Raw genomic sequence first — 26520 nt, 5'->3', positions numbered from 1 at the left:
AATTCTTCCAGTACAAGAAGGCAGTTCCTTCTACAAAGAAGTTGGGGACAAGCCCAGTTCTTAGTTTATCATCCATGCTTTGATCATTTGACATCTGTTGGACAAGGCTATAATATCATTTATACCAGATTATGACAGCCTAAATTTTATATTTTTCTTATTTTGTGTTTGTTTAGTACAATTCCTATATGCATGCTTAATTTTGTTAATTGATTGTAAAGGAGAGGTACATAAGGAACACTATCTCTAAATTAAACATTTTTTCTGAAATTTCTAACCAAAATAGACAGAGAAACTAATTCTTAAAGAGAATACTTGTGAACCACCCAGAGTTGTTGGGAGTTGGGCAGAATTAATAATAATAATGATAATGATAATGATAATGCTTAAAATTCATGGTTGCCTATGGCCTTTATTTATTGTTTATTAAAGGACTCATGCCCTATGTTGAAAGTATAGAAATACTTGAACAAAGATTCCAGTTTGTAAATTAAAGTCTTATTTTTCATTCTGCTTAAAATTCCTTCACTGTAATCCCATAGCCTTATAAAAAACATATATCCTGAAAGCTGATATAGTTAGCAATATTTAAAATTCACTTTTTTTCCTCTGACAGTTAAAAGATTGCAATGTGGTGGCATCCAAACTAATTTTAATATTGGATGATTTACTGTGGGTTTTGACTGATTCCCAGTTGAAAGCTATGGTACAGTATGCTAAATCTCTTAGTGAAGCAATAGAGAAATCAGCTGAACAGAGGAAAAGCCTTGCTTCTGAACCCATGCAGGTAAGCCAGTCAGGTATTTTTGTGTCTTAATGTTATTGGTACAAATTTGTGAAGAAAACTGTACAGTATGTACTTCTGTGGGATTTCAGTCTTTAATTTTGTGAAACTGGTTTGTTTTGTTGAACCTTTATTTTTTCCCCCCAAAAACGGTAGCACCAATTTGAATTATATAAGTAATGATTTAATAAGGAGATCTTTTTTTTTTTGTTAGTTAGCTGTGTAATATTATTTCTCTAGGTCAGAAGAACCAACTGTTATGAACATTTATTAATAGAATAGACAGTGTGATAATTAGTACATCATACTGGACAAAGTTAATTATCAGGGTAGATTTTAGTCTGTCTTCATGAAGAAAAGATGTTAAGTTTATAGAGGCCATAATATTAAAGGATGTTAACTTCATAAATATATCTACAATTCTGTGTCTCATTTATTTCTGTGTAATGTATTGAATAGGCATAATAGGACTGCATAGTTAATAGAGCTGTGCAGATCATTTGATGAGGCAAGTCTGAGATGGAGGAAGCAGCTCAAGGTGCCACAGACGAATATCAACCTCAAGGGGAGCCTTTCAATCAGGCACCTGAGGCTGACATGGCTGAAGAACATTTGAGACAGCCGGAGGCAGCAGTAGATGAGAGGCCAGATTTGGGACCTGCTCCCAGTTCTAGAGCATGCAGAACCAAGTGCAGAGCAGAGCAGAGGAGATCTGTATGGTTCTCACACAGCAAAGATGTTCATGCCCTTGATTGTCTGAACTTGGCGTGGGCTCCATTTAAAAGCCATCACTGTCCAGTAATTCTCTGTTGGGAACAAGTGCTCCACTTGCCTGAACTTTGCATATTTGTTTTCTGAATCTGTTGCTTAAGAAAACTCTACTGCTTGAAACCTGGCTTGGCTGATAACCCATGTTTGGGGCTCTTGGATGTTTTACTTTGATCTGATAATACTTCCACCCTTTCCTTTGGATTTGGATTGAATGCTTGCAAGTTATTTATATTCTGGAACTTGTGGGAGTATATGCATGCATTTGCAAACAAAGCCCATTAGCCCTGCTTTAGAGTAAAATGAGCAATTCTGTTATGCATGTGTCATTTGAGGCAAAACATGACCTTTTGGATCTATCTCTGAAGCAGCTCTGCCACCACAGCTGTTCAACAGCTCAATATGGCTGCTTCCAGGCTCTCCCAGCATCTTCTGGGTATGTATGTGCATGCTCAGATGACAGCAGGGAGGACCTCAAAGCAGCCATTCCAAGCCTTTAAACAGCTGCAATGATATTATGGCCTTGAGAAGGGCATCCAGAGAGGTGTTTCAGCCATATGGGTTCCAAATGCCTAATAGCTAGTTTAAGGGACTTTTGCTAGCAGCATTAAGAATAGGTTTGTGTATTTTTGTAGTATTTTCTGCTTTTTAATCTCTTAATAATTTAATTGCAGTAGGTGTGCAAAGACTTCTTGTTGGCCAGACTGTCATCTTATTATTGTTCTTTATTTCTCTTGCTCTTGTTTTTCTTGTTCTTCATTTATTTTGTTTTTATTATTCATATTTTATTTTATTGTAGTTATATTGCGAGTCATCCAGAGTTGACTGGAGTCAGGTGGTGCATAAATTGAATAAATTAAATTCAAATTAAATTATTTCTAGAAACATTTTGAATACTGCTTTGAAAAAAATTTGTTTCATGAGGTGTTGAATTTAAACTGCTACATTTCAGCCATGTCATTCTTGCTGTCACTCAGCTTAGTGATTGAGCCATATAACTTTGAAGATTAAAGGCAATTTTATATTCCATTTGAAATTTTTATTTAATATGAAAGCTTTTTTATGTTATGGAGTTTCAGTGAAGTTTATGCTGAATAAGAAGCTTTTGTAACATTATGTACTTAAATGTTTTCAGAGTTCCTCTTCAGCATACAATTCTCAGGAGGTGAAAACTCAACAATCTTCAGCAGCTACTGATCAAAATGACGCAATTGTAAAACTATTCAATGATTTTGATGTTAAAGAAACATCTTACCATGTAGCAATTTCTCATTTAGATCTGCATATCTGTGATGATATTTACACCAAGGAAAAAGGTAAGAGTTTTATTAAGTAGCTTTGTGATTGACCAAAATTGTATGATTCTGTGTTAAACTACTATATATTTCCAGTTTATTCTGTTCATACACTTTCAGGTACATACACTAGTAGTTAAATATTGGTGCATAACAATATCTTCATGTAATTACTCTGCTGTTTCAATAGTAATTTATGTAATAAGACACAAAAGGGATTGAAAATGTTAATGGCTTAGGGAGCTTAAACCATTAGCCTAATTAAGCAATAATTAGATAAGGCTTCATCATTTCTACTACTGATGTTCATAATGTTCATATACCAGTAATCTATACTTGTAGATGCTGAGAATTTATATTTGCATCTAATTTATTTTTAAAGCACTATGATGTGCAAATAATAACTGGAGGTTTTCAATTTAAACTGATGAAAAAGAAAAAGGATGAGGATTTATTCCATGATGTTTCATAAATGCTTCTGAAACAGGCTGGGTTATTTGACAGTTTCTAACTAAGTAGTTTACTATTGCAAAGATTGTTTGAAAGGAAGAGATATACATTCAAGGGAACTGCTGGCCGTGAGGCTGGCAATTATGAAAATGCTCCTCTTCCTATCTTTCATAAATTGATAATTTTAGTACAGTTCTTAGAGGAGAGCAAGACAAGTTCAGCAAATATGCATTTTTTTCAGAATGCCCATCTGTGGGTAGAAGCTAATGAGGGCTATAAGAAAGAACCAACAGAAATTGTGTATCTCCGTTAGCGATACTCAAGCTGTGCTTAATGAAGCTATGTGCTATACCTACTATGACAGATTCAGATTTGCTATGAGAGTGGTAGTACTGAGATTTTCTTAAATGTAAGGAATTTTCACAATTCTGGAAAAATCAAATAAAAGAAAAGGCCACAATAGAAATCAGTAGAGTATTGTTCAGTTGCTGTTGGCTCATTTTACAGTGCAGCAGTTTTGAGAGCCACCAAGAAGAGAAGCATATTGCTTTAAATGAACCAAAAATTTTCTTCCAGAGGAAATAAATATGAACTGTGACATGATTATGCATTGTATTATTTTATAGATGCAAACAGGCGTGTTTCAGGAGGTGCTATGCAGCTGTCCTTTAGTCAATTAACTGTTGACTACTATCCTTTTCACAAAGCAGGTAAATGTTGATTTCTGTTTATTGGTTGTAAAAATGCTTGATCAGCACTTAATTTTACCACAATATATCTCCCTGCATATGATCTGTTATTGACCAAAGTGGATTGAGTGGTGTGAGGATGCTGCAGATATGAAGCTTTATACAATAGGTTATATTGTATACAATGTGATCTGAAGGGAATTACATTTGTCTCCCTTGTCATGGTTGGATCATACCCTGGTGGCCTTGAGATTCTCCTATACTATCCCCCTCCATGGGGAGGTGGGACCCATTCCATTGGTTCGCCCCTGGCGACTGATGGACCCAATGGGGTTCCAAAGGGAAATGGGGACTATACCCGAGGATCTGCTGCATGGTCCAGCAGAGGTTGTAGCCGCCACCTGGAATAGGAAGGTGGCTGAGGCCTTGGACAAGATCGCACCCGTGCAATCTCTCTTGACCCATCGAGCCTGATACTTCCTATGGTTTACAGAGGAGTTGAGGGTCCTGAAAAGGATGTATAGAGTGCTGCTGGAGGAAAACAGGGACCAAATCTGACAGAACACAGGCTAGAGCCTCTATTAAGGCCTACCTTGTGGCGGTAAGAGTGGCAAAACATCAACACTTCTTCACTCTTATTGCATCTGCAAAATGCTGCCTGGGGGCCTTGTTAAAGATCATCCGATCTCTTTTGGGAAAGGTGGGCCCAGTGACCCACATGCCGGGCCATGCAGAGGAGTTTTCTGGGCAACTGGAGGATAAAATCTCTTGAATATGTTCCCGGTTGGATACCAAGCGTGTGGTGTGGTCTGTGGAGATGCCTGGGGTACGTATTTACCCTGTTATCTGGGAGCAATTTGATCCTGTTGGACCTGAGGAAATGGACAGGGTCCTCCAGGCTGTAAATGCCACCACTTGTCAATTAGATCCATGTCCCTCCTGGCTGGTTAAGGCAGCTTGGGAGGTGACGTGTGGGTGGGTCCAGGCAATGGTGAATTCATCCTCAAGGGAGGGAGTGTTTCCAGCAGCCTTTAAAGAGATACTGGTGTACTCCCTCCTCAAGAAACCATCGTTGGATCCCACCATACTGGACAATTTTTGTCCAGTCTCCCACCTCCCCTTTTTGGGAAGGTGGTTGAGAAAGTGGTGGCGTTGCAGCTCCAGAAGATCCTGGATGAAATGGATTATCTGGACCCTTTTCAGTCAGGTTTCAGGCCCAGATATGGGACAGAAACAGCATTGGTCGCACTTTTGGATGATCTCTGGCGGGGAAGCTGCTTGGACAAGCAGTGAAACATATCTAACCAAAAGAAAAGGAGTCCAGCTGCCATTACTCAACCTCCAGATAATTCCACCTGGACGACTGAGAATTTTCATCAACATACTGCATTCATCCTTGCTCTTCTTGACCTCTCAGTGGCTTTCAATACCATCAACCATGGTATCCTTTTGGGTTGGCTCAGAGAGTTGGGGGTAGGTGGTACAGTTTTGTGCTGGTTCACCTCCTTCCTCCAGGGCTGGTCCCAATCAGTATTGATAGGGAGCGAGAGGTCCACCCCGTGGCCCCTCCTTTGTGGGGTGGCGCAGGGTTCGGTATTTTCCCTGCTTCTTTTTAACATCTACATGAAACCACTGGGTGAGATCATCCGCCACCATGGGATGAGGTATCATCAATATTCAGATGATACCCAATTATACATCTCCATCCCAGGTGATTTGAATGATGTTGTGACTACCCTTTTGTGATGCCTGGAGGCAGTGGGGGCCTGGATGGGGAACAACAGGCTTCAGCTGAACCCTGGTAAGACGGAGTGGCTGTGGGTTGGGGGCTCCTCTGTATCTGGAAATTTACCACCTTTGGTTCAGGATGGGGTTGCAGTACCTCAGACAGATCCAGTGCATAATCTGGGAGTCCTCCTGGACTCACGACTTCTGCTCGAGGAGCAGGTGGCAGTCATGGCCAGGAGGGCTTCGCTCAACTACGTGTTGTGCACCAGTTACGCCCTTTCCTGGAATGGGAGGCCCTCCAGTCAGTCACTCATGCCCTAGTCATTTCCCTTATAGACTATTGCAATGCGTTCTACACGGGGCTACACTTGAAGAGTATCCGGAAACTACAGCTGGTTCAAAATGCAACCACGTGGGCAATTTTGGGTGGCCCAAAGATAGCACATATTACACCTTTCCTGCGGAAGCTGCATTGGGTGCCAGTTTGCTTCCAGGTCCAATTCAAGGTGTTCGTTATCACCTTTAAAGCCCTACATGGCACAGGACTGGGTTACCTGAGGAACCGTCTCACCCCCATTATATCGACCGATCTCACCCGGTCAAGCAGTAGTGTTCTGAGAATTTCACAGTTATTCTTAGCAGCTCTTAAAAACAATCTTTCCCAGTAAGTTGGCATCCTGATGTCTTCAATCACTACTCTCATCATCTCCATCCAGCAACTCCAAGGTTATTGTGAAGCTGGAAAGGATTTGAAAAGGATAATAAAAATCATTAGGTTGGAACTTCATTCCTGTGAAGAAAGACTTCAATGTTTGGGCCTTTCTGGTTAGACAAGTGTGATTATGATGGAGTACTGGAAGTTGTGGTCATTACAGTGCTTTATAGAATTATATATGGAATGGAGAAAATTCTAGAGAGGCTTTTTTCCTCTTGTGATACTAGAGTTTAGAGTTATCCAATACAACTGACTGACAGGGGATTCAGCAAAAAAGTATTTCTTCACACAGCCCATATATAACATACATATAATTTGGGTTGTTATGATATGATAAGGGCTACCAGGTTCGATGGCTTGAAGGACATTGGATTAATTGATGGGGGATGAATCTATCAGTGACTATTGAGCATGATACAGGTAGTAGACTTCCAGGTTTTAAGGACACTCTGCCCCTGAATACCAAGTTTTGAAAAGTAATAATGGAAATTTATTAGAGAGCTCAGGGCTGCTTCATGAGGCATGTGATGGTCACTAACTAAAGTGTCGTGGAAGTAGAATGCTGGATTAGATGGATCTTTGAGATGGTACAGTAAGGTTTTTCCTAAATTCATTACATCTTTACTGCCTTAATATTGATGTTAGGCATTTACAAAGTAGAATCTGTAAGAATAATTTAAATAGCCTCAAATGTTTAATGATAAAATATTTTAAATGGATTTCACTAGATGCTTAAATTCCTTCTCATTTATGTTAAATGTATAACAATTTAGATGAGAGCTGCAGCCATTGGATGCATTACAGTGATGCTACAAAAGCCAGAAGTGAATGGGCAGAAGAACTGCTGCAAGAGTTCAAAGGAAATGTTGAATTGCTTAAGCAGGCTGTGAAGGATCACAATTTAGATTCTCCAGTTAAATCCCCATTTCAGGAGTCTCCGCAGCATATGCAGATAGGTATTTAAGATTTTTCATTTACTTTTACAGTCTGTCTGTGGACATAGATCCCATTAGTTTGACTTGATTAGAAACACTAATATAGTTGGCAGTTCTCTCTGTGCTCCTGTCTGTGCTCCTGCCCTCTGAAGATGCTGGTCACAGATGCTGGCGAAACGTTAGGAAACAAAACTTCCAGAACATGGCCACACAGCCCGGAAGACCCACACCAGCCATCGTATTCCGGCCGTGAAAGCCTTTGACAATAACTAATATAGTTGCTTTGGACTAATTGGGCTATCTTTCCTTATATTTTGGTAATCTTTCTCCACAATATATTGTTCTCTTCCATGAAGGGATAAAATTGACTTGGGAGACTGATGCTTATAATTGAGAAGGTAAATAACTCATTAGGTTCCCAATCCTGTATGAATTGTGCAATTAATGAGTGATTTTGATACTGCTTCCTTTCATTGCTTCCTCTTACTGAAAGTTTAGTTTATTTTAATTATTTTTGTGTTACCAACAATATGAGTAGAAGGGATTTCAGATAAGGTAAACTACAGTGTATGTGGTTTTATGCTTTTTGTTTCTTATAGGCAAGGATCAAATGTCAAAAGGAATTTCTAAGACTTTTGGGTCATCACAGCAGCCAAAGGAAAAATTGATGTCCAGCCCAGTGGTAGTTAGACTTGCAGATGTCAATTTTTATCAGGTACATTTAAGTACTAATTGCTGCAACAAATTAATATTACTTTTTTTTCATGTCCAAAATTATAATGAGGCTCTTAATACAAGTGTTGACTTTCATTCAAGATGACAGAAATTTTGCCAAATTAATTTTTGGAGTAAAGGGACATTTTTCTTATTCCAAACTGTTTCTGATCGTTTTTAGTAGTACGATTGGCAGAACAATTCTTTGATGAGATTGGAGTGCTTTAATGGAACATTCTGTCATATTCAGTTACTTTTGCTCTGCTAGGCGATAGCTAGCAGAATGAAAATAAGGAGCTATTTGCTGGTTGATTTAAAAAAAAAATCATTGCAATTTAATTCGTATGCAGTCCTCACCATGCCCCTCAGGAGATTTCTGAGGTCAGGAGAGGTTTTTTAAAAATATTATTACAATTGACTTTATCTTGATCTTAAGTTATAATTATTTTTAATCTAAGCCACCTCTAGAATTTTTTTATAAATAACACATAGCTCTCCATATCTGATTATAACAAGCAAGCAGTTCTTTACCATAGGTTTTTGACTGATGAAAAGTATCAAGTTTGCTGCATCTCAAAAAGAAATATAGTTTGGATTATCCTGTTTGAAGATGTAACAGATGGGTTAATTTTTCTGTTGTGCTATATATAAAGCTTGTTAAACTACTCATCTTAGGATATAGATCCCTGCTTCCAGTAGGAGGAGAGATCTGATGTTGGATTTAACTCTCTGAGATGACATTTTTGTCTTTCATCTCAGAAGGAGGAGGAATCCTACAAAAGTTGCTGTCCTGGGTAAACAGGGCTGCACTTCATCAATTTTCCTTAAGCTGAACCTTCCCTATGATTATGTAATCTTTGTAAATTACAGTATTACATATTCTGATGTTAATATAAATGTTTTCTGTCTTTCTAGCTAATGCTGTAAATGGTTAATAGAACCTCTGTATCTGTATTTCAGGCAATCTAGATTTATTTTTCTCATTTTTCTTATTGATGGATTTAAATGTATAAAATGTATGTCAAAACTGTAAGCTTAAAGACATGTTAAGTTATAGTACATATGGTACATAAATAAATTGTTAATATATAATTTTTAAGTTGTTATATTTTATGTAATATAAAAACAAGTCTTTTAACTGATTTTAACACCATTGGAAGCAAACTAGGCAAAGGGCTCAGTTATACAACTGTTTAAAATTAAGACATAATTATTGAAATATTAGAGCATATTGGGAATGACATTTCCTGAAGTGTTCTCTACAAATCCAGTACCATGGACCAAGTGGTGTAAAAGGCCACAAAAATAATCTGTAATTGTCTTCTTCAGGTTATTAAAATGAAAATCTTTTTTCCTAATAACTGTGAAAAGTGACAGATGAGAAGTTGTTAACACTTGTGCTTCACAAAACCCAAATGCTGAATTTCTTATTTTCAGGTCTCTACAGCAGACCAGTGTCGCCGTTCTCCTAAAACTCTTATTTCCTGCAATAAAAAGTCTCTGTATCTCCCACAAGAAATGCCAGCCATTCATATTGAATTCACTGAATACTACTATCCAGATGGCAAAGACTTTCCTAGTAAAATATTTTCTTATCTTTTTCCCTTTCTTAAAAACATAATTGTTTTGGAAGTAGAGTGGAGCCTCAATTTAATGGACTCCTATTTAGTGGTTTCCAGATACAATGAACCATATTCCTATCTGGAAATGCCCTCCAAATAATGACAAGCCCTTTGCATCCAAAATAGTCTAAACTCGGCAGTTAAATTTATGTCATATTTTCCTTAATTTTATGACGTCTGCAGCAATTTATGTCATTTGCTTAATGTCGTAGCACAGATCATGCTCTTTGTATAATTATGTTGGTATACAAAAGATGCAAACCACTGCAGGTTTCATATTAACAGACATTTGGGAATAATGGATATCCCCCGCTCTATCCATTAAAATGAAGTTTCACTGTATATTTCTCCTATATATAGGGCAGAGTATATTTCTAGGAGATACATCTGACTTATCAAAAGACTGTAGTTAGATAGATGTTGATAAACCATTTGTAGATTCTTTCTAACTTTGCAAAACATAAAAAAATATATATATATAGTGTTAGATAAACTGACTTTCCATTGTTTTCCTATACCTAATCCTAGCATTTCATGTTCAAGATTAGAATTCCTACTCATATGGCATGTGCCAATATGTTTTTTTTTTCCTCAGTGATGTTATAATAGACATGGTCTATTCATTGCAACCTAGGAGGAAAGAGAAGTTGGAGGATTATATCATACAGGAAGTTTGACAAACATTTTAGAAATATTTAGTATATGATTAAAAAGTTCTGTGCTAAAATATTGCTTAATTTTTTTCTACTTTGATATTGTCAGTGCTCTTCTTTAAAATTGTTATATTATTATTGATTATATTATTGCCCAAGATATAATGAAAAATTACCGATGTGTAATAATATGAAGATTTTGAAGGGAAAATAACACTGTCCTTGCAGTGTTCTTTGTCCAAAGATGCAGCACCTTTTTTTTCCCCACACTAATCAAATATTTAAATGCTGGTAAAGAAAACTGAAGTGTTTAGTCTTGATTTTTTCTATTGTACGTTGATGTAGATTTTTCAAATAGTTGCAGACGGTTATGTGCAGCTGTTAATGCCCCACAATTTTGCTTCTACCATGTTCTCTGTACATTTTTTGTAAGTTTATAGGGAGTGTCTATATAATGATCATGACAGGTTGAAAATTTTTCCATGAACTGCTTTTGAACAAAATTTACATACTTTAAATTTTATCAAGTTGCATACTTGCTCAAGTAGACATGTGTATAAATAATCTTGAGGGTAGGTGGATGGTGAGAAATGCCTTCACTCTCACCAGTAACAAGTGTTTGGGGCTCATTTATACAAAATATAGTAGGTTTTTAAAAAAACACAATAGTCATATAAATGTATTAGAAATATATATGTACTTGAATAATATTTGCATTAGATAAGTATATCTAGAACTGTAATTATTTACTGTTATAATGACATATTAGCATTTTTTTCCCTTTGTTGTATTCTTTCACTTTTTTGTTAAAGCACTTTCAATGCCACACTAGGGAAACTTACTGTTTTTCCTTAGAGGTAGTATTCTACAAGCACCTAGCTTATATATACAGTAACTCTACTTTCAAGACATTTTTAATATAATAATTTTGTTTTTATTTCCTTTAGTTCCAAATGCAAACTTATATATTCAACTAAATGCACTGCAGTTCACTTTGGACGAGAGAAGCATTCTTTGGCTAAATCAGTTTGTACTGGATATGAAACAGAGTCTCAGTCAGTTCATGGCCATGTACAAGTTAAATGACAATTCAAAATCAGAAGAACATGTTGATGTTCGAATTGATGGATTAATGATTAAGGTACAGTTTGCCAAAGCATTGCACTTAACATTTGTTAAGTGTTTCATTTCTATAAAGGATGATGCGTGACAACAGTCTCTGTTTTGAAACTGTGGAACCATTTTTAAATGACAGACCACAGACAATGTACCAGTGATTGTCTTCATTTCTAAATTTTATAGGACATTTTGACCTTTCAGATTTTTAAAAGCAAATTTCTGATATGCCTGACAAAAACCTCCATGTTTGGAATATATTTCTCAGTGTAACACTGGTACCATATAATATTTCCAATGCTTGTGATTGTATAAGAGGTAATATAGATGATAGCATTAAGTGTGATTAATATACTTTTTACAAAATATTCTGGCAGCTGTCGGAGAATATAGAACATTTAAGTAAATATGTTCTATGTTCATAAATTGTAGAAGTCTCCAAGTTATGGGGTGGGAAGTTTTTTTTTATATATATATATAAGTTCAGTTTCTCTGGCTACCCACTCATACACAACTCTGGGCAGCTTACAGGTATTAAAGCAACAATATCAGTGCCTGGGCAAACAGATCTAATAGCTGGACTGTTTGAAGCTAAAAAGGATGAAATTATAATAGGCATATTAGAAAAATATTCAGAGAATCAGTAATACACTGTTAGCTGTGGAGATCCATTTATAGATAAATAACATATTGAGGGTGATGGTTCTTTGAAAGTCAAATACATATGGATTCCTTGGACATAGAAAACTTTAAAAGGAATACATTTCTCTGCAGAATTAGAGTGAGCTGGGCTTTTTATTACCTTGTTTGTTTATTATTTAAAACTGACAAAAATCATATAACAGGGAGGTTATAAGTGGTCAAAATATGATAACATAATAAAAACAGTAAGATGAAAAAGAGAAAAGACCATTTAAATCAATGAAAATACTTGTGCAAACAAAAAGTATTTGAGCTAGTACTAAAAAAAAGGCAGTGATACTGGCAGTCATGTTTACATGGGAAGAAGTTCCATAATTGGAGACTACAAGAGAGAAGGCTTTTTCTCTTGCTGCTATGTAATGTATCCAAGTTATTTAAGGAAAAGACTTTCTGGGCATATTAAAACATGGGCTGGATATTATAGCCAGAGGTGATCCATCAACTTCAGTGGGGCAAAAAAGTATTTAGTCAGCCACCAATTGTGCAAGTTCTCCCACTTAAAAAGATGAGAGAGGCCTGTAATTTTCATCATAGGTATACCTCAACTATGAGAGACAAAATGGGGGAAAAAATCCAGAAAATCACATTGTCTGATTTTTAAAGAATTTATTTGCAAATCATGGTGGAAAATAAGTATTTGGTCAATATCAAAAGTTCATCTCAATACTTTGTTATATATCCTTTGTTGGCAATGACAGAGGTCAAACGTTTTCTGTAAGTCTTCACAAGGTTTTCACACACTGTTGCTGGTATTTTGGCCCATTCCTCCATGCAGATCTCCTCTAGAGCAGTGATGTTTTGGGGCTGTCGCTGGGCAACATGGACTTTCAACTCCCTCCAAAGGTTTTCCCTGGGGTTGAGATCTGGAGACTGGCTAGGCCACTCCAGGACCTTGAAATGCTTCTTACGAAGCCACTCCTTCGTTGCCCGGGCGGTGTGTTTGGGATCATTGTCATGCTGAAAGACCCAGCCACGTTTCATCTTCAATGCCTTTGCTGATGGAAGGAGGTGTTCACTCAAAATCTCACGATACATGGCCCCATTCATTCTTTCCTTTACACGGATCAGCCGTCCTGGTCCCTTTGCAGAAAAACAGCCCCAAAGCATGATGTTTCCACCCCCATGCTTCACAGTAGGTATGGTGTTCTTTGGATGCAACTCAGCATTCTCTCTCCTCCAAACACGACAAGTTGAGTTGAGACCAAAACGTTCTACTTTGGTTTCATCTGACCATATGACATTCTCCCAATCCTCTTCTAGATCATCCAAATGCTCTCTAGCAAACTTCAGACGGGCCCAGACATGTACTGGCTTAAGCAGGGGGACACGTCTGGCACTGCAGGATTTGAGTCCCTGGCGGTATAGTGTATTACTGATGGTAGTCTTTGTTACTTTGATCCCAGCTCTCTGCAGGTCATTCACTAGGTCCCCCCGTGTGGTTCTGGGATTTTTGCTCACCGTTCTTGTGATCATTTTGACCCCACGGGGTGAGATCTTGCGTGGAGCCCCAGATCAAGGGAGATTATCAGTGGTCTTGTATGTCTTCCATTTTCTAATTATTGCTCCCACAGTTGATTTCTTCACCCCAAGCTGCTTGCCTATTGCAGATTCAGTCTTCCCAGCCTGGTGCAGGTCTACAATTTTGTTTCTGGTGTCCTTCAATAGCTCTTTGGTCTTGGCCATAGTGGAGTTTGGAGTGTGACTGTTTGAGGTTGTGGACAGGTGTCTTTTATACTGATAACAAGGTCAAACAGGTGCCATTACTACAGGTAACAAGTGGAGGACAGAGGAGCCTCTTAAAGAAGTAGTTACAGGTCTGTGAGAGTCATACATCTTGCTTGTTTGTAGGTGACCAAATACTTATTTTCCACCATGATTTGCAAATAAATTCTTTAAAAATCAGACAATGTGATTTTCTGGATTTTTTTCCCCATTTTGTCTCTCATAGTTGAGGTATATCTATGATGAAAATTACAGGCCTCTCTCATCTTTTTAAGTGGGAGAACTTGCACAATTGGTGGCTGACTAAATACTTTTTTGCCCCACTGTATTTGAGGCCACTCAGGGCTTTAAAAATAAGCGGACACAACTTCCTTTGACTTAGGTCAGATCCACAGTTTTTGTTTGCCCCGTAATCAGTACAGGCTACTCACCATATCCTGAGTGCAGGAACAATCTTCCATGTAGTCCAAGCCCACTGCAAATGCACCCCCAGCCTCTGTTTTGAAAAGTACTGTTTTCTATTAGAAGCCATGTTAAACTATTTTGAGTGTTTAGTCTACTGTGCTTTATTCCTGTTTAGTGACATCCCCAACTCCAATTGACTATAGTGCCTGGCTTGCCCATCCCTTCTGGTGGCTGGTCACTTGTCCTGTATGGCCATTTCATGATGAGTTGCTATGGTCTCAGCTGGTCAGCAGTTTCCCTTTTTTTTTCTTCCATTGATCCAATAATGTCTCATGAAGACCTTGGAGTCTACTAAAATTTCCTCGTCATTATATTTTCTTCACCTCTTTTGCCAGCATGCCTGTATTCCACTTTTATATGGATTCCTGGCAGATATAAGAGTTCCTACCCAGGCTGGTTGAAGCATACTCTCCTTTCTTTCCCACACTGCAGCCACTGTACTGCAATGGCCCTTCCTTCCTTCCTTCCTTCCTTCCTCCCTCCCTCCCTCCCTCCCTCCCTCCCTCCATGTTGGAATGTGAACATGTTTGAACAACGTTACAAAGTTTAAGTGAATGTACTTCTTTGTTTCTGTGAACCTGAACCATCAGTTACTTATTGCCACAAAATTTCTACAGACCCGCAATGGAACAAAGGAACAGCCTGGTCCCTCTGCTTTAATAATGGTAGCATTGAAGCAATGGCGTAGTAGCATCAAAGGAGAGAATATGGGAAAGGTGTGTGAAGGCATTCATGTATGCAAACGTATGAGAAAGAAAAGAACAGGAACTAGTAAGAAGGGCCCAATATTTAAAAGGAGAAGGCAGGAACTGGTAGTCCCATCCACACAGGGGCCAGGCAGCAAGGCTTGCCTTCCCTGCTTAGCTGGAAAGAGCAAGAAATAGTGGAATGACCAATCAGATCCTGTGGTAGCAGCATACCTCTGCATTCTAGACTAGAATTTTTAAAGTCAGCTTTCAGGAACAGCTGGGAGAAGCATGGGAGACAAGCAGTGTAGGCTACCAGGTAGAATTGCCCCTAAAAGGGAATGAGTAGCCAGTACAATTCCTTCAGAATGGATATGTGATTCCATTTGGCTGTACTATTTATAGTACTGGCTGTTGTATTCTGAACTAGCTGAAAATCACAAATAATCTTTAAGGCTTTCTCCATATACTGCTTGTTACACTAATCTGGTTGGAAAGTTACCAGAGTATAAACTACCATGGCCAGATGTGGCCTAAAAGTATTGATTATCAAAAAGGTTTTAGTATTAAGGAATGTTTTATTACTGTAATGAAAACTCAGAGGATGATATCAGAATGGAGATATAATAAAACATTGTAAAAGCAGATGATTTCATTACCACCATGTTGCTGTGGTCTGAATTAATCTAGTCAGTCAGATTTCAAAAAATGAAAATATATAATCTGCTAACTAAAGGCATCTGCTGCAATGGCATAACCTTTTGCAGACTAAATTCCACAATCAATCATTTATAAGACAAGTTAGTGCCCTTCAAATGTTTTTGAATGGAGTTCTCATATTTCCTTGACTTTGGCTGTTTGGGCTGAGATTGATGCCTTGCAGCCCCAAGTATTTGCAAGAGCATTAGCTTGCTTATTTTGATTTTAAGGAATCACAAGGCATTCTGCCTCTATTAGCCATATATCCTTCTCTATTAAGTCTTCCTCAGGAAATTATTCTCTAATGTTGTGCAATTATACTCCATTAGCATATTGATCTTTTCCTTTGGGGCACCAACTTCATACTCACTTATCTTCCTCTTTAAGACTTAAGACCAAATCCAGTACTATTCCACGTGCAGAGTGAAGCACCCAGACTGCTATTTCCATCATTCCCTTGTTCAGCAATTTTGGGGAAGGTATAATCCACATTTTGGGAAGCTATATATATTAATAGTTTTTATGTGTATTGATCAGATATTCCCTGGACTCTCTACTTTTCTTTTTCTGTCTAACATCTGAGGAACGTTTAATCAACAGATTGTTATTTCTTTACATATGGTTTTCTAACTAAGTTTACTTTTTTATCGTTATAGTTCATCATTCCTTCTGAAAGGAAGCAAAAACATAGAGATGATCCATATGCAATTTCCATTCAAAGTTCTGAAATGATTGCTACAAATGCTAGACACTCAGCAAACTGTAGACACTCTGATTTGGAAGCAGCATTCCAAAACTTCAAAGACTCTACATTTTTCAGTAGAACTTTCACAGACTTTCCCAAATCTCCTGACTGTTTTAATCTTTTGCATCCCATTTTCCAGCGACATGCTCATGAACAAGATACAAAACTTCATGATATCTATAAAGGTATCATTACTCCCCAACTGAATAAATGTGCACTTAAAACTTCAGCTGCTTCAGATGTTTGGGCGGTGCATTTTTCCCAATTTTGGATAGACTACGAAGGAATGAAGAGTGGGAAAGGACGGCCAATAAGCTTTGTGGATTCATTCCCTCTTACACTCTGGATTTGTCAACCCATGAGATGCGAACAGTCACACAAAGAGCCTTTTTGTAATGATGAATCTCTCAATTTTCTCAAAAGTGATTCTTGTGACCTCGCTAATAGGCTGCAGCATAAAAAACGTCTGAAAGAGTATTATAGCACTGGGATGGAAGCCTTCACCAATGGTACTGAAAATTTGTCCTCCACTAAAAGCACTTCAGGATCTCAGTCTGCATATTTTGCAGATATTCATGTTTTACTTCATATTCAAAAACATGTAAGCATGCAGATCAATCATTACCAGTATCTTTTCTTACTGTACCTCCAGGAATCTCTTGTGTTACTCCTGGACAACTTGAGGAAGGATGTAGAGACTGTGACAGGGAATCCAGCAAAAGAGGCAAATGTCTGTATTGGGATCTTATTGAAAAGTGCTGACATAGCTTTGTTGCTTCAACCACTACTGCAAGGAAGCATCTGCAAGCCTCCCATTTTAGAACAAGGAGGTCCAATGACATCAGATCTCTCACCCATGGAAAACAGAGAAGATTATGAATCTGAAAGCAAGCTAGTTTCTACTTCTGTTACACAGATGAGCAATTCAGATATTAATGTTGTAACCAACTGTGGATCTTCAAATGCTGATCTTAACAAAGCCATTCTGGTGAATCCGATTTTAAAATCAAATAGTGATGTGGATTTACCAAGCAAAAGTTCATTTTTGGATGATGCATCAGAAAAACTTTGGAGGAAAATGAATGAAGAAAATAACAGTGGGCTTTTCAGTCGTAGTGATTCAGAAGAAATTTGTGAGTCATTAAGTGACAATTCCTATACTAAGGAATTGGTTAATATGTCAAATTGCAGAGAAGACTCTATCAAAATGCTGATGGACAAGGAAGAAGAGAAAAGTGGTTTCTCAAATAACAAAAGTAAAGCAGAATGCTCAGCTGTTAAAATTATAGAAATTGAAACTGATTCTGTGGGGCAGTCTGAGAAGTTTGAAAATGACAAAGAAAAATTGAGCACAGCAAAAATGCTTACATTTCAGTCTCCATTAAGGTACAGAAAATATTAAAGTCTACAAATGAATGCGGTTTAGATCCAGGGGTTAGGGTTAGTTGAGTAAAATTAGAGGGATTACAGGTGTTCTGAGTCTTTAGGCCACTTGTTGATATTAGGAAGCTGGAAATTGGCTTTCTGTCATAATTTTAATGAGTATTCTAGTGTATTGTATCGAGACCCAGCTTAGTCTAGTGGTTGAGGCACTAGGCTAGAAACCAGGAGACTCTGAGTTGTAGTCCCACCTTAAGTATGAAAGATGGCTAGGTGACTTTGGGCCAGCCACTCTCTCTCAGCCCATGATGTTAGGCTCAGGAGACAAGCCAGTTGATAAATTCCTGTTGCAACCAACGGATCAACATTTGGTTGATGGGAAAAATGGACCCTGCACCTGTGAGAAAATGCTGGGAAGAAAAAAAAATCTAGTGTATTATATTGTAATTGTTGTCTAGTCATACCTCACCAGGTTAATCATTTAAACCCTGTTTGCCATACATTTTTTTTTTGGCAGCAGCTAGCATATCTATAGGAACACTCCATGTAGTTCTGAATATACAATATACTAGAATAATAATCAATGTGCAGTTGGAGCTGGAGAAAAGTTCCTAGTGATTGGAATGAATTAGAAGGCATCATTATTTTCTCATACTCCCACTTACTATATTTATACGTTGCAAATTCATTTACAAAATGGTGGTGGTTGTGGACATGGATTTATTTTTATTTTATATATCACATTTATATAGCCTAGAATACTTGCTTTAGGAAGTTTATGAAAAATGCAGTTGCCCAGTGAAGGATTTTCCACTTATCTGGGCTTACTTGGCAGCTTAAAAAAAATCACAAACAAATCTATCATCCTTTACTATTCACGCAGAACGTGATTCTACCCAGTTACAGGAGCATAATCTGAAGTCAGACCTGAATACCTTACTGGGTATAATTACTACTTATGATTTCAGAATATTTTATATGTTCATCAACGTTTGTTTTAATTATAGACTTTAAAGGATTTTTATTTTACTTTGTAACTTTTTTCTACCTTAAGTAATTATTTCCTAATATCTTTATATTAAAAAGTGGAAAGCCTAAGGAATCGTGCCAGTCCAATCTCCCTGCATTCTCTGTTTCTTATAAGAACATGAAGAAAAGTCCATCACAAGCCTCTTTGGATACCATTTCTACTGACAGCATCTTGTTCGAAGAACACTATTTGGAAAGTGATGGAAGTGACAGCCAAAGCTTTTTGGAGAAAGGTATACAAATGCACTGACACACTTTTTAATATAAACAATACTATCTCTTTTTTTGACTTCATCAGTACAAGAACTAACTTTAGTTTATGTTTTAAAAATATTTTATACATTTCAGGTGTACCTTTTTTGGCCTACATTGGAGGAATTACCATAATTGGAAAACATAAGATATTGATGGCCATTTCATTTGTATGATTGGTTTAATATATTGCCAGAGAGTGTCAGTTTCAGATAACTGTCAACATGATTGATTCCAGCCAACTGAAACTCATCCATAGCATATTCATCATTGATGAATTTTTAATTATGGTTAAATTGTGATTTTAGGGCAAGTTGTATGAACAAATTCTTACATAAATGGATTTTTTTTACTATCAAGGGTGGAGTAATGTTTTGCATTGAGCATATTTACTGTAATTTGCAAAGTTATGGGTACTTGTTTATTTATTGTTACATTTTCAAAATTTAAATTTTTTAGAGAAATGTACAGTATAGGTAAAATACAAGAAAGAGTTCAAAGAATCATGTTTCTTTCTAGCTTCATAGCAGGAATCTGCATCCTATTTTGGTTAAACATAGTGCTTAATATACCTGTCTACCTGTCTATCAGCTAAATAGATCAGAATGTGCAGATATCCTTTTTATCTTTTTCCCTCCCATCTTAACTGGCAAAAATTAATCAAATTATTTTAAATTATTTAAAACCAGTCTATTTTCTTTAGTTTGATGTGCAACTAGATTAAGCTACCTTGAATGTTTGCATGTGAATATTCAATCTTTATTCACAAAACATCTATCTTTTTTTCATAATGTGACTATGCCAGCTATCTTGTCCAATAAACTGGTGGAAAATATGCCTGATGAAGGCACAGTGAATGAGAACTATGGTGAATCATCTCCAGATGTCCTCAGTGCAATTTCAGAGTGTACTCAGGATGCTAGTGAAGAAATGGTAATGCTCCAAAAATAAGACATTTTATATATTTGAACAACTCTTTGGAAATATAAAATATTGCTTTTTGGTAAATTGTGGAATGGGGAGAATGAATGCATAGTCTTGATAAAAAATGGTGCTTGCCAAACAAGAATGCAACGCAATTTACTACTTTACTGTTATCATAAAAGTAAATGTTGAATAAACTCTAATTTGTTACCTCAAACTCTACTAGACAACTAGAGTTTCAAAATAGAAAGTGCTTCAATAACAAAATGCAGAATAAAATGCTGCCCTTGTTCAGCTATAATTTTCAGGAAATTACACTAGGAGCCCTAGATTCCTCGACTAGAGGGAGGTGGATGGGGCTAGTGGTTTTAATTAGTTTGCAAACAGCCTTTGCCTTTTCTCCAGACAAGATGGGTATCTTTGATAGGTAGAAAGGCTATTTTGAAAAGTTGGCTTATATGGGGCAGCCCTGTCCTTCAAGAGTTACAGTAGTGCTTAAAAGTTTGTGAACCTGTTTGGATTTTCAATATTTCTGCATAAATATGACCTGAAATGTGATCTGTTATCTACATAGGCTATCTAAAACTAGATAATGAGAACCCAGTTAAACACAATGAGTCAACAACATTATACTTGTTCATTTATTTATTGAGGAAAATGATCCAAAGCTACATATTTGTGTGTGGCAAAAGTATGTGAACCTTTGCTTTCAATAACTGGTGTGCTCCCCTTGGGCAGTAATAACTGCAGCTAAACATTTCTGATAACTGTTGATCAGTCCTGCATATCGGCTTGGAGGATTTTAGCCAATTCCTCCTTACAGAACCGCTTCAACTTAAGGATGTTGGTGGGCTTCCTCTTGTGGACTGCCTGCTTCGGGTCCTTCCACAACTTTTATATGGGATTAAGGTTAGGACTTTGATTTGGCCATTCTAAAACATTAACTTTTTTCTGCTTTCACCATGCTTTGGTCATACAACTTGTGTGTTTTGGGTTGTTGTCTTGTTGTATGACCCATGGACAGATACCCTGACATTTTCCTGTAGAATTTGCTGGTACAATTCAGAATTCATAGTTCCATCAATGCCGTCCTGGTCCAGAGGCAGCAAAGCAGGCCCCAACCATGATACATATGTAGCTTTGGTCATATTACTCAATAAATAAATGAAATAAAATAAATAAAAGCTTGGATTGATGTTCCAGTTATGCTGCATTCCACAAAATGCCTGATTTGGCTGGAGTGACAATTGGTTTAATTCATCATCTTGCTTGGGTTACTACCATATTAATTATAGCAGGTTGCTTTTGAGAAATGTTTAGAAACTGCAGATGATCTAGAAGATGGCAGAGAATTCATTGCATAGAATCAGACATTAAAAGTGGATGTCTGTCTTATTGCTGCAGTTACATTTGCTAGAAAAGTTCTCCAGGCATTCGACTGAATGCTTGAAGGTCTCAAATTAGGGAAAGAGCAGAGCTGGGCATGTAGCCCTGCTCCTGCCTTTTCCTTGTTTGTCTACTCATTTATTTTTATGCCACCTGATTCCAAAAAGCTCTAGGCAATTAACAATCCCATCATAAAATAAAACAGGGTACAAGAATACATAAAAAACCATCAGAGTCAAAAGATGAAACCAGAAAATTACAGCAATTGTGCGCTTGCAACCCCTCTTCCAAGCAAAGCATCCTCCTTCTCTGCTAGACAGAGCAGGTGGGTCTTAACAGTTTTCCAAAAACCTAGGAGGGACAGAGCCAACCTGTGGGAAGATAAGTATCTATGGTTGATAGAAAGGGGACAGCTGTGGGGACAGCTATTTAGGCCTGCATCCTAGGCTGTCAGCCCTTCATGGTAGACCAGACTAGGAAACCAATGCCATATAGATCAGTAGCACTTTTATTGTAACAGAATCTTGCAAGTCTGAATGTGCATCCCTTCTCCCTCCCTTTATCTTAATATAAACTATCTTTGTGAACCAGAGAGGGGCTTGTCTCAGATGTTTACTTATGATATATTCTTGGTCCATGCTCAAGCCCCTTTTTATCTGACTGTGGCCTTGGTAGCAGCTCTTCCTCCTGTCCTTCAAGCCCATTCCCTCTGCCCTCTACACAGGCTCCATCAGATGACAGGTACAAAGGGATGGGACTTGGGGGAGTTGGCTCTATTCAGTCTTTTAGATAGCCATATGCAGAGCCATGTAGCACTTCAACGGCAGTCAGCAACTTGAATCTATCCCAAAGCCAACCAAGAGCCAGTGCAGCTGTGTAAGAATCGGATATACTGAGGTACACCAATCGCTGCCCAAGCAGCCGCATTTTGTACTAGCTATGGCTTCTGAATGTTCTTCGAGGGCAGCCCAGTCTGGAACACATTTCAGTATTTCAAGCAGGAGGTAACTAGTGCATAAATGATTGTGAGAAGATCTTTGTAACCATTTTCTCACTGAGAAGGAGCTGTGAGTCAAGGAGGACCCCCAAATTCTGAACCACCTCCAAATGGGAGAATGCATTCACAGTCAATGATGTTATTTCTCTGGCACTGTTAAGCCCACAAATCCAAAGCTAACCCAGCTTGGAGATATTCAGTCTGAGGCTCTTCCCTGCCAAACAGACACTGACACCTTCCATGTGTTCTGCATCATCTTTTTGGCCCAGGGCAAGATGTATTACCAAGTATCATCACCATATGGATGATACCAGATCCTGTACTGATATATGACCTCACTCAGCAGTTTCATGTAGATGTTAAAAAGAAATAAGGAGAGGACAGAGCCCTGAGACACTCCACGTAGTAAAGGCCTCTGAACAGAGCTCTTTTTCTCCATTACTGCTAACTGGAAGCACTCCTTCAGGAAGGAGTAGAACCCCTACAAAGCAGTTTTGTTAGCCAAATGTCATGTAAATTCTTCACAAGAACCCTTCAGATGGTCATGACAATAATCTTTTCCCAAGAGGGAGTGAATTGCTTTAAAAAGTGCCATTCGGCAGCATTTGTCAGACACAACCAGGCTGACAAAATATCTTCTTTTTGCCACTTGGATCACCACTGTGTAGGCGTGAATATGTAGGCTCGTGTCCAGTTAGATTCAATGTCCAGTCAATATCCATTCCTCCAGTGGCACTCTAAGGCATTTTCCTTGCCACTTCATCTTCATGAGCTGTTCAGTAAATCAAGGAGCAGCATCAGATCTGCAAGAGATGGAGACTGCTTCAATGGGATCTAGTCAAGGGCTCTAGCTCCCCCCCAATTCCAGTTGCAGGCAGAGTCCTGTGTGAACTGCCTACCAAATCCTCAGCAAGCACCCCAAGCACCCAAGGGGATTCTTTTAAGGGCCTGGGACAGATTGATCTAATAGACCCTTTTCTTCTTGCACTTTCATTTGCTCCTTTGTGCTCTCCATGCATTCAGGCGAAAATATGAATAGGGCTTAACATTTTCCTATCCCAGTTTCTCCTATTCTTTAAAGTTTTAAATGGAAGAATATCTTTTTTTAATCTCTCGCTTGTATATGAAGTTGTGTTGGTTGTCTTCTCTCCTGCCATCTAAGATGCATTTTGTAGGACAGAAGGCAAAACCTTCTAGCAGTTGTAATTAAACTCTGGATCTCCATTACTAAATGCTTGCCTAGTCTCCTCTCAGTAAGCCTTTTGTTGGCATCTGAAGACTTTTCCAGCTGAATTGATTCTGTTTGTCCTACTATATTGCCTGTGATGAATGTTTTTTACAGGTGATTGTTAGAATGCATTACGCATCTGTAGGTAGCTAGATATTGATATATTTTTAATTTAGTGAGTACATAATTAGCATATTTGATTCAGCAAAACACCTTCTCGGTATCTCAGTTAAAAGAATTAAAATTAATCCAAGCAAATGTGAAAAACAGATTATATTGATTACTATTAGCACCTACAATAATACTTCTAACTTAGACCAGATATAAGCAGTTTTATTAGGGGTGTACAGAACATTTTGAGATCAAAATATTTTGCCTCAAGACCAAAAGAATTGTCTCAAGCTGCTTCAGCCATCCTGAAGCTATCCTTCAGTTTCAACTTGTTTCATACTTGAAACATTTATGGAATAGTGGGAACAACCCATGTTAAACTTGAAACAATTGTTTTTAACCCAAAACGAAGTATTTCAAGCTAGAAACATTTTGAATATGAAGTATTTTGTACATCCCTGAGTTTATCCACAGAGTAAATAGCAAAACTCCGAAAAGGCTACAAAATTACGCAAACAAATTATTTGAAAAAGGAAAAACTGGTAATAATTCTGAACCTTAAGGAATTATCTGCATTTTTTTATTTTGTTGACAGATGTCGGTGGTAGTTTTTAAAATATTTGGTATTAATGGTGAAATTGACATCAGAGGTGAAGACACAGAAGTATGCCTTCAGATAAATCAAGTTTTAGCAAATCAGCTGGGCAATATCAGTGTTCGACATTATCTTTGCAATCGAACAGCAGGTAAGAAATAATACAAAAATGTACTAATGGTATTTTCACTTTAGTGACAGCATCTTGAACAATTGCTCTTTTTTGTTAATGGATTATGAAATAGGTTATTGCTTTGGACAATTATAGATGTATATAGTTATCTCTAGCAGCTTAGAAATGTTTGTACTTTTAAAAAAATCATTCTGGAAAAGAACAATAATGCTTTTCTTAGGCTTCAGATATTGAAATGAGCACTTGTCTTGTTCAGCACTTGCATCAACTAGTTTATATTGCAGCGATGTGAGTTATTTCTCACACAGAAAAAAAAAGCAGTTACCAAAACAGTAACAGATGCAGTGTGTCCTGCCTTCACAAAAGAGGCAGGACCTGCCCCCTCCATGCTGAAAAAGTGCAAGGAAATAGACAAGAATTTTGCTGCCATTGATTACCTATATATAGGTATCTCATTTGAAAGTACAGTACTTGCTGGAATTCTTGTATTATAACCTTAAACTTCCTTCTAATAAGTACTGTTGATCTGCATTTTTTTATTCTTGTTCCTTGGATTAACTGTTTTTAGTCTAGTCTGTAAAAAGGGAAGCTTGACAGAAAGCTATAGATTTCTTCTTAATGCTATTCAGTACATCTTAAGATGAAGAAATACTATGGAGTTTGTAATATCAGCATTGGGAGACACGACCTTAGGTAGATAAGTAGGTATGAAAATGTGAGAGCGAAAACATATGCTATACCTAATTAATCTTTTAAATTTCTATAGGGGTTGACTATTTGGATACAGACTTACAATGTAAAAATTATGGAGGCAGCTACCTGTGTAACTAAAATGATTCTGTCATGTCAAAATATAGACCATTTTTATTTGGACAGCTTTCACAACATATTAATAATAGGCTCTGTAGAGATGCATTTAACAATGTATAAAGTATAAACCTACAACCTGATTCTACACTTAATTTTATAACAGGTTCAGATCCTAAATGTGCAGCTGGGCCAATTAAACCAACTCCTGAAATAAGGCTGAGATGGGAAAGTGGACCCAGCGCTGTAATACATTCATTGCAATCTGAAAAAAATGGGTTTCTACAATGTCATGTAGAAGATTTTACTGCTGATTTCCTAACCTCCTCACTTATGAACATTCAGCGTTTCTTGGAAGATGAAATGCTTGCAGAAGTGATGCCTATGAATGTAAAAATTTCTAATACAAAAATCAACATAAAAGTATGTCATTTTTTAGTGAGCTTGATGTTCCTTCAAAGTATGTATTCACTATATGAATAGGCTAATTTTTATGGAAACTGTTTTTTTTTTAATTATTTAATAGTTCCCATGACTGGAACAAATATGTGTATATTTTTAAAAAGTGTTGCTGGATATAAACTGACTTTTGTACAAGGCTTTCTCAGATTTGTTCTGTATATGAAGTACATTTTCTCCAGATATATAACACAATGGTGATTCAATAATGGATAGCTTTTATCACCTGAGTGAATATTCCAAATGATGAAGAATATCAGAGCTTGACATTTGTTGCCTTTGAACTTATTTATAAGTGGCCTTTTAAAAAAAAAAATCAAAAGAATTAATTAGATGGTTCATGAGGTTATTCTAGTTCTTGAAAGCATATCTAATGGTTTCCAGGTGCTGCTTACAGTTCCAGTGCATTCTACATAGAGCTATTGAAAAGTGTAGAGTAGTTGAAATTGTGCAAAATGAAGTAGATAGGCAATTAACTGGTCCAAGTTACAGGGTTGAAATATGTGCATACTAAAAGATCTGCACAGTTGCTAGTTGCTTTCCAAGTGTATTCTAAGGTATCGGTATTTAAACTGTAAGTAGCTTAAGACCTTATTATCTAAAGGATTGTCTGCCCTATTGTGAATCTGTCCAGCTGTTAATATCCGCAGGAGAAGCTTTGTTGAAGAAGTTCCCATTATCAATGGCCCATCTTTTTGGCATGTGGAAAGGACCCTTCTCCTGCATTGCTC

General features: G+C 37.4%; 1 protein-coding gene across 1 annotated transcript in view; it reads left to right on the top strand.

The window, feature by feature from the left end:
- The window catches only part of BLTP3B (bridge-like lipid transfer protein family member 3B), a 61302-nt gene that overhangs the window by 17094 nt on the left and 17688 nt on the right, over positions 1-26520 (top strand). The window contains exons 7-18 of the mRNA XM_088141914.1: positions 617-787; positions 2688-2868; positions 3924-4007; positions 7203-7385; positions 7964-8079; positions 9516-9657; positions 11301-11494; positions 16400-17874; positions 18955-19130; positions 19955-20082; positions 24391-24541; positions 25497-25753. Coding sequence (XP_087998040.1) covers positions 617-787; positions 2688-2868; positions 3924-4007; positions 7203-7385; positions 7964-8079; positions 9516-9657; positions 11301-11494; positions 16400-17874; positions 18955-19130; positions 19955-20082; positions 24391-24541; positions 25497-25753 — 3258 coding nt within the window. The remainder of the gene's footprint in view (positions 1-616; positions 788-2687; positions 2869-3923; positions 4008-7202; positions 7386-7963; positions 8080-9515; positions 9658-11300; positions 11495-16399; positions 17875-18954; positions 19131-19954; positions 20083-24390; positions 24542-25496; positions 25754-26520) is intronic.

This window comes from Python bivittatus, unplaced genomic scaffold (genome assembly GCF_059951505.1).
Source record: "Python bivittatus isolate LINGU-HERP-01145 unplaced genomic scaffold, Pbiv_v1 ctg000330_np1212, whole genome shotgun sequence".
In the NCBI taxonomy this organism is placed as follows: domain Eukaryota; kingdom Metazoa; phylum Chordata; class Lepidosauria; order Squamata; family Pythonidae; genus Python; species Python bivittatus.
The sequence above is the reverse complement of the archived record's forward strand: the minus strand, read 5'-3'. Positions and strand labels throughout refer to the sequence as shown.